Source organism: Haliaeetus albicilla, chromosome 1, assembly GCF_947461875.1.
Source record: "Haliaeetus albicilla chromosome 1, bHalAlb1.1, whole genome shotgun sequence".
Taxonomy (NCBI): domain Eukaryota; kingdom Metazoa; phylum Chordata; class Aves; order Accipitriformes; family Accipitridae; genus Haliaeetus; species Haliaeetus albicilla.
In genome coordinates, this window is record NC_091483.1 from 28,563,289 (window position 1) to 28,577,180 (window position 13,892).

General features: G+C 37.2%; 1 protein-coding gene across 1 annotated transcript in view; it reads left to right on the forward strand.

The window, feature by feature from the left end:
* The window catches only part of TACR3 (tachykinin receptor 3), a 43,745-nt gene extending 33,793 nt beyond the window's left edge, over nt 1-9,952 (forward strand). Inside the window, exons 4-5 of the mRNA XM_009918492.2 lie at nt 5,018-5,214; nt 7,973-9,952. Coding sequence (XP_009916794.1) covers nt 5,018-5,214; nt 7,973-8,288 — 513 coding nt within the window. The 3' untranslated portion in view covers nt 8,289-9,952. The remainder of the gene's footprint in view (nt 1-5,017; nt 5,215-7,972) is intronic.
* The last annotated feature ends 3,940 nt before the right edge of the window (nt 9,953-13,892 follow it).

Here is a 13,892-nt window from a genome sequence, read left to right on the forward strand (position 1 = left end):
ACAACTCCCAGAGATTATCTGTGAACTGTGTTTAAGTTGTATTCATGGACAAAAAATATCCATGGGTGGCTAAACAAAGACATTCTTACACTGTATGTGTTCTTAAAGTATTTGCTCTGCTTCTCATTTACATCTGCGTAACACCTAGGGGTAAAAGTTCTGAAACTAATGAAATTATAGTGTGCGATATTGGTGCAAATTAAATCAGAAACCAAATTCCTGACCTTGTAGAAGCAGCAATATCAAAGATGACTTAGAAAGGAAATAAGGAGTTACAGAGCAGATTGAAAAGGAAATGATTCTGTGGCCTAAGTCTTGGGTGTTGATGGCAAATCAATGCCTTGCAATGCGAATTGCTATAGCCCCCCAGCAGCAACTGAGTCTCTCAGAAAAGTGTATTTTATTCCTAGTCTTTCAAGAGCTATTCTCAATGCTACATCTAAATCAGACTCATTTTTCTAGCTATTTTTCATGCAAAATAAAAACAGGCGGAAAAAAAAATTTATTTGCTGCTCTTTCCAAGCGCAGCAGAATCTGTTAGCTCCTTTTCACTTTTACTGCTTCAAATGTTTCACAACAAAAGCAAACCTGCAAACTCAAATTCCAATGAACTTATGCCTGGTTTGTTCTTTTAAATATATCTTTTTCTCATTACATATCATTCATTAATGAAAGAATGCTTCTTACTCAGAAAGGAAGTATTTGAAGGAACAGGCAAGACTACATAGCACATAAATTAACTTTTTTTATAGACATAGTTTTTCTTAGACATAGGCAGAAGTGCAACAATTTCAGCAGAACATGTCAATGAAAATCAAAATATAAAATACTTTGATTTTTCATCATATTGCAAATCTAGCCTCCAGACTTGCCTGAGGTTGCACAACTGAGAGACTCGGTACAACTAATTTTAACAAAAGTCCTGGAACAGAAAAAAAAAAACTTTCCTCCAGCCATGCTGCCCACAATACAGAAAGAGACTGAACAGAAGACCAGGGGAAAACAGTGCCACTGGGACACAGGTTGGTGGTGTTCACTGCAATCACACATTTTGGAAAGCTTCGTGGTGAAATGGTGGCAGGAACAGAGCTAGAGATTAAGCACAACAGAATTCAGTAATTTTCTGGTTTCCTTGCTTTAGAAACGTTTCCTAATGCACAAGAGCAAACCCTTATTAATGAATTCTATGCAACACAGAACCGAGGAGAAAGCAATTGAAAAATCGTAATATCCCCCCCAAAATAAAGCAGAACAGGCATATTAAAAAGAAACAAAATAAAATAACTTTGTATTGTCAGAGCCACAGGTCTAAGTACTCCAAAAAAATAAAATCATTGAGGGTCTTTATACTCTGCAGTTGAACCTGCAAAGTGTCATTGGAGATTTTTTAGTGAAACATCACAGTGTAGTGGGAAAAGACAATCAGGCTTTTGCAGCAAATTCATACTTTGCCTGTTTCCCTTATTTTCCCTGTGCCCTAATTGAGCTTAACAGTTTACTGGCACTCATTCTTCAGGATTTAAACCAAGTAAAATCAAGTGCTCCGGGTTTACAGACCCTGAAGGCAGTTTCTGTTCATAGTTATTGATATCATCAGGAAATGTAACTTGAACACTGGAAAGACTAAGGGGATGGACAAGAACTACAGCCATAAACAGTAAGCTATGGCCTTGCACAGTGTGTATGTGCCTGTCTCTGAAAGAGGAAAGGAAATTGGGAATAATCTCCCTCCTTTTCAGCTTCCTTTTATTCTTCTTTTTCTCCATTTCTGCCAACACGTACTCAGCTGATGAAACAAGGACAGAATAGTGCTTTTTGATTTCTCTCATAACTTTTGTGGTTGACTTCAAATTCAACTGTAACTGCCCTGTGTTTCAAACAACTTTATGCCACACAGACTTATCTTCTTAGGTAATATGTCAATGAGTGCATTGTGCTACATAAATACTCAAAAGAATGACAGTTTAACCTTGACTTTTCTTAAAGGTCCCTTTTTGCTGGAAAAATTAGCACTTTTTTGTTCCAGGAAAAAACACTTTACACATTAATAAGGAAACTTCATTGTGTGCCTCCCTCTAAACATACATATATCAGTATATTACCATTCACCTCAGTGATACTCAGACTGATACAGCCTTATCTGAGAGAAAAATGATACTTTAAATTTTTAGGTAATTTCTGTTATTTACGAAAAACAGCTGCAAACCTGAATGATTAAGAATGTAGTGTGCTTCACTGTCTGTCATTCCAGTGACTTGTTACTTCAGAATTAAATCAAACACTAATTTCCATCTAAAATCATCTTCTGCTTGTTGTCTAGTTTAACTATTTGCTTCAGAAATTTCTGCTGTCAGGATGGTGATGACTTAATATTTAATCATGGATTTCCAGACAGAAACAGCAACAAGAAAATTTTATGCTGATTTCACTGTTTTTAAAGATGAGCGGTTTGTTTTAAACAAAACAGTAACCTTGCAGGAAAAGATGTGATTTTTCTAGGGGTGATTTGGCATTTTTCGTTTCAAAACTTGGCGGGGGGGGGGAGTTAAAACATTTAAAATAAGAATTGAATCGCCTGAAATTGTGACAAAAGATCTTTAGTAGCGGATTTTATTTAGGTCGTAGTGTAAATAGTTATTTTGGGATTTCTGTTTCTCTGAAGAAAACCTGAAATACTATATTTGGGTTAAGCCAAAACTTAATTCATTTTGTGCTAATTTATGACTGCAGCAGTTGAAATCAAGAAGCTATTATTTGCACAGGCTGTGAAGTTTTACTAGCTTTAGGAGACCTTTAAGTAGACTCTTGAAGTGCTGCTTGCCTTGCCGTTCAATATAACACAGAAAACTGGCCAATAAGAATTTGGAAGTAAGAAAAAAGACAAACAACTTTCTTTTGAAAATGTTGTTAATACAATTTAGTAGGCCAAACTGGCAACCTGCACTCTTACTGTGATTTCTAGCAGCTCTGGGGCATCAGTGACACAGGGTTCAACCAGATTAAACGACATATATTGCTGGAAAGCTCTACTGTTTCAGTTCTCAAGCACTGCACAGGTGAAATGTTCAGTATAAATACGGATTAGCCTGATTACACTTTGAAAACTTGTAGACAAAAATCCTTCCATTTAGTACCTATGATATTCCATTTATAAATAATTCTAGGAATAATTTCATATGCACAGCTGGTACTGCAAGACTTGCTAATTAAATATCAAGGCAAGTAATTGGACTTTCAAGAGTTCTGAAATTACAGAAATCCTGAATGGTGTTGAATACTTATCATTCCTGGCAGGTATAAAATCACAGCATAAGCAAAGTGCAACTGCAAATCAATGGACAGAAAGCTTAAGTATTGTGGTGAAACAATGGAGTTGAGTCTTCTACCTGTACAATGTGTGCAAGGCACAGGTGTAAATCCCCAGCAGAAGAATAGTGGAAGTTATGCCCAAAAGAGTACAAAAGACATGCCATTTAATGAGAGACTGTGATTTCACAACTTATTTTTATGGCATCATTTCAGATACATAATTTAGTCCAGAAATGTCTATTCACATACAGTCACAACTTCTTCCCTCCCCCAAAAGACATCTCACATATAGTCCCATATACATCTATACATGTCTAGCTATAGATATACAGATGGACACTTACCAAAGGTGAAAGTGATACTATGTTTTGGTGTGTTGCCTTCCCTTATAATAATACTGATCTTCCTTCTGCAATGGTTTACAGTTAACTGATGAAAAGTGCTTTAGAAGAACCAAATATTATTAATGTTGTTGTATGTGTGGACAGATGCCCTTTTTGTATCTTTAAGTGATGGCTGGTATATGTATCAGTAATAATAAGTATTCTCATAAGCAAAATCATGTACAGTACAGTCCCAGCCAGCAGGAAAGCTTGTAAACTGGTGCCAGATATTAAATGAAAAATTGCTTTATCTTTCCCACAGGAAGATGTAATACGAGTTATGGATGGCACCATGACATTTATATGTAAAATGATTCAATTAAGTTAGCTGAAATGTTATAAAAATATCAACCTAAGATGTGTAGGTATGGGAAATTTCAGTTTTGGTTGGTTTTTTTTTCCTGGCAACACTACAAACAGTAGGAAACGGCAGCTTGTACAGAGAAATGAAAGTAACTGTTGATAGCGATCCCTATTATTCCTCAGTATTCACAGTACAAATGAACAAGAGACCTCCCAGCACAGATCTATCACGTTTGGTTTCATTTTACCTACAGAAAGAAACTCTGTTGTGTAAATGTGTGACACACTGTGTTGACAATGGTAGCTGGCTAGTATTTGGCATAGCTGAAGAGGGGAAGACAGGAGTGAAGATTTTACATGACTCTCAACTTTTCTTCTTGTATTTCAAGTGCAAAACAGAGCTCCTCTTCATTTGTGCTTAATGGAAACTATGGTAGCTAACAGATGTTACAATGCCTGCAAAAAACAACAAATAATGATAAACCAGCCAAGGAAACTGTTAGCCTCTGAAATTACACAGGATATTGCAGTTGCTCATTTCCTACAACCTAGTGTTTACTCAAATCTAATGATTGAGGACAAGGAACATTCTTGCTGACCACAGCCAAAAAAGACACTAGGGTCAATAAAGGCCAAAATGAGGTCTCCAGATAAAACACCCTGTAACCTTATTCCATGATTAGCTGTATAGAAAAAAGTAATATTTTAGATAGCTAAATATAAGTAAGCAAATGTATTACTTGGAAGAATCAATACAAATAAAGCTAGAGATGATTTGCATGTTATTTTCCTTAGGAAAAGGAGGATCTCCAGCCAAGGAAAAAAAAAAAGAAAGAAAGAAAATAAACAGAAATTTAGGAAAGGCAGATTATAAGGAAAATTGTATGAAAGCATATTCACCTTTGCTTTGACTAACTTTAACAATCAAATGCAAGAAAATTATTAATGGATGTTGAAATGCTAGTCCAAATAAAAAAGGCTAATGTATATTGTAAAATAGCATTATTACTTCCTTCTTTCAGGTGGTAAAAATGATGATTGTGGTTGTGCTGACATTTGCCATCTGCTGGCTGCCCTACCACATTTACTTCATGGTTACTGGGATCTATCAACAATTGAATCGGTGGAAATACATTCAGCAAATCTATTTGGCCAGCTTTTGGCTTGCCATGAGCTCCACAATGTACAATCCCATTATCTACTGCTGTCTTAATAAGAGGTAAGAATTGGTTATGAAACAGTTGGCATGCATAGCTTCAATGGGAATATAAATGGTTTAAATGGGATAAAAGACAAAGAATTTTCACTTGAATAGTTTTCAGTTAGTGGGAAAGAAAACAAAACAGAAACTTCCTTTAGGTTTGTACTTAAAATGAATCCTAAAAAACCAAATGCACACTTCCAGTAAATACTTCAGTCTACTGAAAATTTCAGAGCAAAATTCAGTATTCAGAAACCAACCCTTCCCGTTCCCATATACAAAATTTAAAATCTAAAGCAGTTTAATATTTTTTGGCTTGCAAAACATTAAATAAAGAAGTAAAGAAAGTCATTAGTGATATACAGTGCAATCTGTATGTTCACTAACTAATTGTAGCCACAAATTTGTTTTCAGTGCTGGAAGGATATCATATAAAATGTGATTTATTGTGTATTTTATACCTCACCATTAGATTTCTACTGGGCTCTGAGGTCTGTAACAGGCTAATAAAACAAATATTTATATTCTCATTACTCAACACTAAATTACAGTATTGTTTGATAGCAAGGCATTATGCTCTGAATTTCAGAGGCACTGCATTTGTTGAGTTTGGCGAGATTTTATGGATATTTGGCAGTTTGAAACTACTGGATTGCAGAATGAACTCATGTTTTTCATTTCAGCTTGTAGGACCAGGATCTAAACAAACATCATCCTGGCCATCCTATTTTTCAGTATTTCTTCTAGTATTATTGGATACAGACCACCAAGAACAATGAATCAGTTCACAAACTCAGTCAGTATGAATCAGTACTGAATAAGTAATCTGAAATATTATTTGAAATCTCTTTTGAATGAGCAGCTAGTGTCAAGTTTAATTGCTGGCAAGCTTTATACCAATTTTGTTAAATATTTATAAAACCCCACTAAAGATCATGCAACACTTGTCAAAAGCAGTCTAATCAAAAATGAAGTGACCAAATCCTGCCGAGTTTTTATTGGTGTAAAAACACTGGAGTCTGCCTCCTTGATGTGGATAGCTTATGATGCTTAACATTCATAGCCTTTTAAAATATCAAGGTAATGCCTGATTTCATACAGCCTTCTGCCCCTTTTGATCATTTACAACTGTTTAAAGAACAGGTAAAGTTTTAGTATGCCAGAACAAAATCCTAACTCAAATAGCGAATTTCCCATTAATTTCAAGAGAAAGCAGATCTCACTGGGTGTCCAGTGTCTACAACATCACAGGCGAGGAAGAACTACACCTCATATTTTCTCAATTGCTACCATAAAACCTCTAAAACATTGCCATTTTCTTCAAAAACTTTTTATGGCAGAGTTACAAAAGATGTTATTCATAAAAAATCAGTCTCTCTGATGTGGCTTATGTTGACACTCGTACAGTGCAAAATTAAACATCTGGATTAAAGAATATGAATCAACAAAAATTTCATAATTTTGAGACACACTAAAGGTCACCTTGTTCAGAATTTAATGGAAGAATGAAATACTGGTGAAAGTTTTCTTATAATTAAATTCCATATTGAAATCAAGAAGCCAGAACATCTGCTTCCTTTTCATGCAGTAGGAAAATACAGCCTCTTGCTGGGAGTCAGATCAATTCATGCAGTATTGTTACATCTGCTGGATCTAGTATCAGAGTTATAACACCTATTCCCAGCCTCATCTTCCAGGCTAATTAGGATATTACTTACGTATCCAGATAAAAAGAGCATTATTTCAAGATGAAGAAAAAACATGCCCTGAATGAGAAAGAGGATAGAAGGTGAGACAAAAAAATACAGTCTAAAGATGTTTAGGTTTTACAGCTTCCTTCACTAAATCTATTTCTATCAGAGGTTCTTCCAATATTTTTTCATAATGTGGACTGCTGAACCATTGCTCCAAAAAGCTTACAGACACAATAAACAACACAGCTGATTGTTGAAACAAAAACAAGAGAAGCAAGACAAGTGAGAAGGTCTGATAAGTTTTAGGTCTAGGTGAAAAGGTGTTTTTTTCAGGTTACAGATAATTGTTTTTCTAATATATTTAACTTCTATTCTGGAAATGCATGCACACAAAAAGCAACAAGTCTTTATAGTAAATCTCTGCCTCTGAATTGAAATAAAATAACACTGTATGAATATTGCAAGCACTAATGTGCTAAAGCCTCAAAATTCCCATTTGTACATTGTTCACATTCAGTTTTCAACTTTCTAGGAACTTCTTTAATTATTACAAATTATTTCCAAATATTTTATGTGAACAATTATTAGTCATTACATCATTTCCATTTAAGCACCTCTGTTAGAGAGGGAAACACAGAAAGGATATTGGAATCTGGAAACTGGGATGGTATTTTAGAGAAAAGAATGCTACAAATTTTCTCGCCGAGAGAAGATGAAAATATGGGTGCAGATTTCATCATAGGTCAAATCAAAACAATTTCTGTGAAGACAGTGCTATGAAAGCTGGTGTTTGTTTATTCAGGCATGGGCAAAGGAAGGGAAATCGAGCATCAGGAAAATACCAATGTTAAAATGCAGGGAAAGTATATAGAAAATCAGAAACAGAAATGAGCTGTTACCACTGTCATTTTTACCCTACTCAGACTTTAGTCAAGCAAGATCCCACTGACTCACCACAAACAGGATTAGGGGCAAGATAATTAGCCGAGTCAGTGTCCTCTCAGCGTGGTGTATGTTTTCAGATGAAGGCCCGCGGTGGGCTCTCACAAGCACAGGCTTTTGCCGCGCATTTCTCCTCCCAGGTTCCGAGCTGGCTTCAAGCGAGCTTTCCGCTGGTGTCCCTTCATTGAGGTGTCCAGCTATGACGAGCTAGAGCTCAAGGCAGCCAGGTTTCATCCCACCCGGCAAAGTAGCCTATATGCTGTGTCCAGAATGGAGTCCAGCATGACAGTGGTGTTCGACACGAACGATGGAGACAACACCCACGCCAGCCGTAAGAAAAGAGCAGCTCCGAGGGACACAAGTTTCAATGGCTGTTCACGGAGGAATTCCAAGACCATCTCCACAGCCTCAAGTCTCATCAGTTCACTGCACACATCAGCAGATGATTATTCCTAAGCATTTCATGGTGCCAGTTGCTAGAAGGGCAGCACTGGACAATGCTCTCCTGCTTTGGGACTAGATAGTCATACCACAGGAAAGCAAACATAATTCCACTGACGAACCCTAGCTATAAATATCATGAGACTTTTAGGCATCACTTACTTTTCTGCTTTAGAAAGAAAGAGGAACTTGAAGACATATGTATGCACCAGTCTGAAAGCACAGTCCCACCTTATATACAGCAATGTTTGTAGGGATTATCCAAAATAAGCTAACGGCATAAAAAACATGTTTCAGCTTTATCTGACCTGTGGCATTTATGTTTTACTTACTGAACTGTAACAGGCTCCTTTACTTACTGAAGCTGAAATGTACGATGCTTTTCTATTATAAGTGTATTAATTCTAGAGTAACGAAATTACATAACATCTGATAAAAAAATTCTTTATAATGAAGACCTAATGAGCCCAAAGTCTATGCAATTGTTTTACAATTTAGCCCTATTCCCAGGCAAATAGACAAAATAACGTTCAGGTGAATGAAGTTCAGCTCTGTCTGCAACAGTAGAATCTTTCAAATATATATGAAAAATGTTTTTTAAAAAGGAGAAAATCTCCAAGAGACTAAATTAAACTCTACCAAAGTTTCTGTATTAGTGAACATTAGATTCCAATGGAATGTATACTTCCAGGAGGGTGTATTGCTTAGATTAACGTCCCATAGCTTTCTGTCTTGGTGCTAAGGGTAAGATCTTCCTTCTTCAGCTCCTAACAGGAGCTTTGTGATTGACTTTAGAAAGGTCAAAAGATTTTAAACTGGAGATTCACAAGTAAGAAAAATACCACTGTGGCAATGAACACTTCTCTGCAGAAGATACAGTAACATGTTTCACTATGAAATACCTTCACCAGAAAAAAAAATATTTGGGCTATTTTCCCAAATTTTCCATAGCTAGATGCATGTAAAAATACACCTCTGTCTGCATCTGAAAACATGTTAGGCATTATTACACAGACGCTTTCCCGCCCAATTCAATCAAAATCCACTGACCATCACTGTTGCAAAGAAAGCTGAACTTAATACAAAAGGGACCAGAGGGCAGCCTTTGTTTTAGATAAATGGCTGTATTAGTTGCCTGGATCAACTGGTTGTATGAATGTTCTCAAACAGTAAATCAGAACTTAAGCAAAAGAGTGTGAATGCCTTCTGAGTTAGCCAGACCAGCACAGGGGAGTGCTCAACCCAACATGGTACCAAAACTAAGCAATTAACAAAGAGAAGTTTGATGGGAGAAAGGCTTGAGCTGGCTTTAGCCCGCATTCCTTCCCAGCGACTGGGGATGCCTGGCATTGTGACAGTGAGCATATCATAAGATACTAGTAATGAGAATCATGTTTGTATTGTGATTCATCCGTATGGTCAATTGCTATATTCTGCTAAGTGTAATTTGTATTTCTACTGTGATTTCAGTGCATTGCTGTATCACTCTGCTAAATCAAAATCCTACATAAGGTGAAACATCCTCAAATAAGTAAATGTGGTGTTTAACATTAAACCCTCCATGTGTGGAATAATTGAAGAACCTGGTCTTAGAGTACTGTACTCTGATAAAAATGTATCACAATTCCAGACTTGCACTTTTCCTATCCAAGGCCTGATCTTAAATCCACTGAATCAAAGAGCTCTGTTCATTAATGGCTTTCCTCTTAAATGACGGTTCATGTTTTTCAATGGTCTGCATTTCTGAAAAAACAGATTTCTTTTCCATCATGCCACAGTTGTACTCTCACTTTTCCTTAAAAAAAAAAGTGTATAGTAATCCAGCAAGTATCATGTAATGCCTATAAAAATATTTTTTCTATTTTTCCCCCTGAAATACTCCATTTTAAGAATTTAAAATCTTCACAGGTGTTTAACAGCTCTGCTGAGAAGATTCAGGATAGCTGCATACACACAAAAAAATGAACCTAACCATATTAACCTGATGGTGACAAACACATGCTGTAAAGTCCTCTGTCTGCTCATGTACAACTGCTGAAGAACATGCATACAGAAAATGTATAGCTGTTAAATAAAGTGTCTTTTGTAACTATGGCAATTACAAATTCAGTATTGATAAACATCAATACATGAATGCAAGTTTGAACAATATGGTTGTAGTGAGATTAACTTATTGTTTTTAAATGTAGAGTATAAATCTTAGAAAGCCATATATAAAAATACAGCATCACAAATGTACAAAACATCATCCTCATATAACTTTTATGATCCTTGGCTGACAAATATTGAGGAAGCAATGGTGGCTTCCTCACAGCTGTGTCTTAGCAAAACAATTTCATTGCACTAAGTGTTTTAGGATATGACCTCCTGGACAAGTAATCCATTGATAAGCTCACTATATTTTGGTAGGGTAGGGGTATCAAAAACACCCTCACCATTCCTGTAGTTCTCCTCTGAACTTACAGGACATTCCTGTACAACAGATGAAGAAATCCATGCTCTTAATCACAGCATTGCTTTAACAAAACATTACAATGATACATGGTGCAAATCCTTCTCTCTTATCTCAGCCTCAAAAAACATGAAGGGTTACACAGTGAAACAAGTTGCACAGAAAAAGCTGCAACTGACAGCAGATTGCATTTGAATGACTACGTCTGAACAAACATTTCGGTAAGTGTCCTGGTCACTATAAAATTCATTATAGGCCTCTTGACATTCCTCACTGAAGGTAGAGGAAATCAGATCATCCTCAGTTTGTGCCAATAAGATTGCTCAAAGTAGTAGCCTGTATGCAGTGCACATGCTTCTGTGTGACAATTCCTGGTGCAGCACTGTAGCACTCTCACGGCTGCGCTGCAACCCTCAATCCACGTTCTTCACTTTTGCTGAGAGGTGAGTTCAGGAAAATAGGCAGATACAGAGATAGCTTCCTACTGAGAGGGGCAAATACTCAAAACCAGCTACAATTCAACAGCATCAGGAAAGATCTTCTGAATCCTTCTCATGTATAAGAGTTCTTACTACTTCAGCCCAGGCTCCTACTGGAGTCTGTCTCTAAAATGTTTATGTGATGAAAAGACTCCATTGCTCCCTGAACTGCCATTTTGCAGTGAGGTTCCCTTAGCATAGGACAGGTTTAACTTTCACATCTCCAGAGACCATATGTTCAGCATCAGTTTTCTCTGTCATTCCCCTGACACCGGCTAAACTTGTGTTTAAAAAAAAAAAAAAAAAAAGCCAGAGTGAAAAAAAGCTAAACATGACTACATTTAAACACAGATCTTCAAACTCATTTCATAAATAGAGATTTATAATACCCTTGTCTCAAGTCTTCCACATAAAAGCATGATGTTGAGAGGAAAAATGAACTCTGAGTAAACTGAGGGTACTCATACACGATGCATTCAGTAGATTGCAGCCTGTAGCTACTTGGCAGGAATCCCTTGACAGCCTCCCTTCCAGTCTGCTTAAGTCTTATTGTCAAGGTTGGGAGGCATTGGCAGAACTGCATGGCATGAGCTATTTGCAGCATGTTTACATCTGGTAACTAAATGTGTCCATTGAGGAAGGTCATTGACCAATACTAATATACATTTTCAGAAATAACATACAAAAGGAGCTAGTATAGAAAAGGAGAACAAAACACAAGTTTTAGAAGCTGCCTTTTTTTTTAACTAGATAAAAACATTCAGGTGTTTTGGACTTGGATGTTTCTCCTTTAATACCAATGAATTTCTTTTGCAGCACTAAACAAGAACCTCCTATTTCACTATATAAATTTCAAAACCTTTCAGGGTGTTGTCTCCAGGAAATACAAAGTTTATAGAAACACTTGTTCCTGTTGCATTTATTTCAAGACTTTTGAAGTTGCCCCAGCTCAGGTAGAAACTTAAATCTGCTGTACTGCTTCCTCTAGTTCAAGATGAGCTTTAAATTAGAGTCCCAATTACTGTGTGCTGGTTGTTAATGAAGACCTCCACATATTGCTACAAAAGATGCAGGAGCTACTGCTTAGAATACATCACCGTTTACAAATGTTGTGTGAGTTCCTTGTATTAAATAACACATTCAGTTCAATTTAAGTCTTCCTGTTCATGAGCAGATTCAAGTGGTTCTATGTTTGTAATTCAAAATGATTTCTTGAGTGCAGTCAAAGACAATTCTTTATCAGTCCATGAGCAGTTGCGGTGGGTATTTAAATTCAGATTGTTACAGATGGGTTCATATATCACATGGTATACGGGTTTTGGCTAATTGGATTGCCTCTCTCCTATCTATAAGACTGAAACATGCATATTGGATTACAACTGGAATCAGATTTCCCAAAGCAAATGGTTACATTTACAAATACCAAACTTGCCTGTTATGAGTACTCTGTAACATAGCCTCTGGAATCACTATTTCCAAGTTTCCCAGCAATAAGTTTTTGACTGCAATATTTGTGATGCAAACAAAAAGGGAGACCAGCACCAGTCACATGAATTGTATTTCCAAAGCACGCTCACTTCAAAAATTCATGTTGCCCAGCCTGCTTGGATTTACATGGTTTAGATTATTAAAAACCCTAACCATTTAATCAATAGGCATTCACCAACTGAATGCTACAAATCTGTTAACACTTGAAATACTCAGCAGCTCTTCTATAACATTGCCCACAAATTCATATGCAAATGAGAGTAACAAGAGATCAAGTCTGTCGATGCTATACACACCAAGACTTCAGGCAAGCTTCTTCCTGAATGCAATTGTGCAGAGCATCTCCAGATTGGCAGAGATTCTGCCAGATGAGGTCTGACAAGTCGAGGACAGGGAAAGGTTCCAGTGCCAAAGGACTTCACAGAGCAGCCCAGCCAGCAGCTCTTCTCCCATCTGCAATACTGAAACCTACCTCTTGGACGTTAACTGAAAAACTTAAGGCAGCCAGCAACACCTCAAAGATCAAAGGTACTGCTTTTCCTTGGCTCTACTCAGTAGGGCCTTACACTAGAGAAAGGAAGCTTTGCATTCAGAAGTGTGTTCCAATATGTTCACAGTGTTCATTCATTTTGTTTGACTTTGGAACCTTAAAAACTTTTAAGCAAGTGTATCACCAAGAAGTGATGAGCCAGGTGAGGCTACCCACTTGGAGCAGTTCTCCTGGGGCTTGGTGACTTCAGCAAGGCAGAAAGGAAGCGAGCTTCACTGCGCTCCCTATGCCCTGCACCCCAGCACTCGCGGGGCTACTAACCAATGCCATTGCTGCCACCTAACCAGCTAACATGTATGGGGAAGCAGGACCAGTACTGGCAGAGGAAAGAGACAGCAAGTCTGGGTCCCTGGGTCCAAAAACTACTTTTCATAGCTTGTTAGGCATGTAATTCCCCTAAAACTAACAGGATGTAAAGAGACTTTGGAGCTAGCAGCAGATGAGCTTAGGTACAAAAAGTAGCGCAGACATGTCAACATAGAGCTCTGTGAAGGCTAAAATTTACCTTGAAATTACCAAACTACCAAATTACCATGGGTAAACTTGCCCATGCTGCCAAGGCTGGACCATTTCTAGTATTCTTAATCACACACACCCCCTCTCATAGTACGTGTAGCTACCTCCACATTACAAAACATTTATTGTCCTAG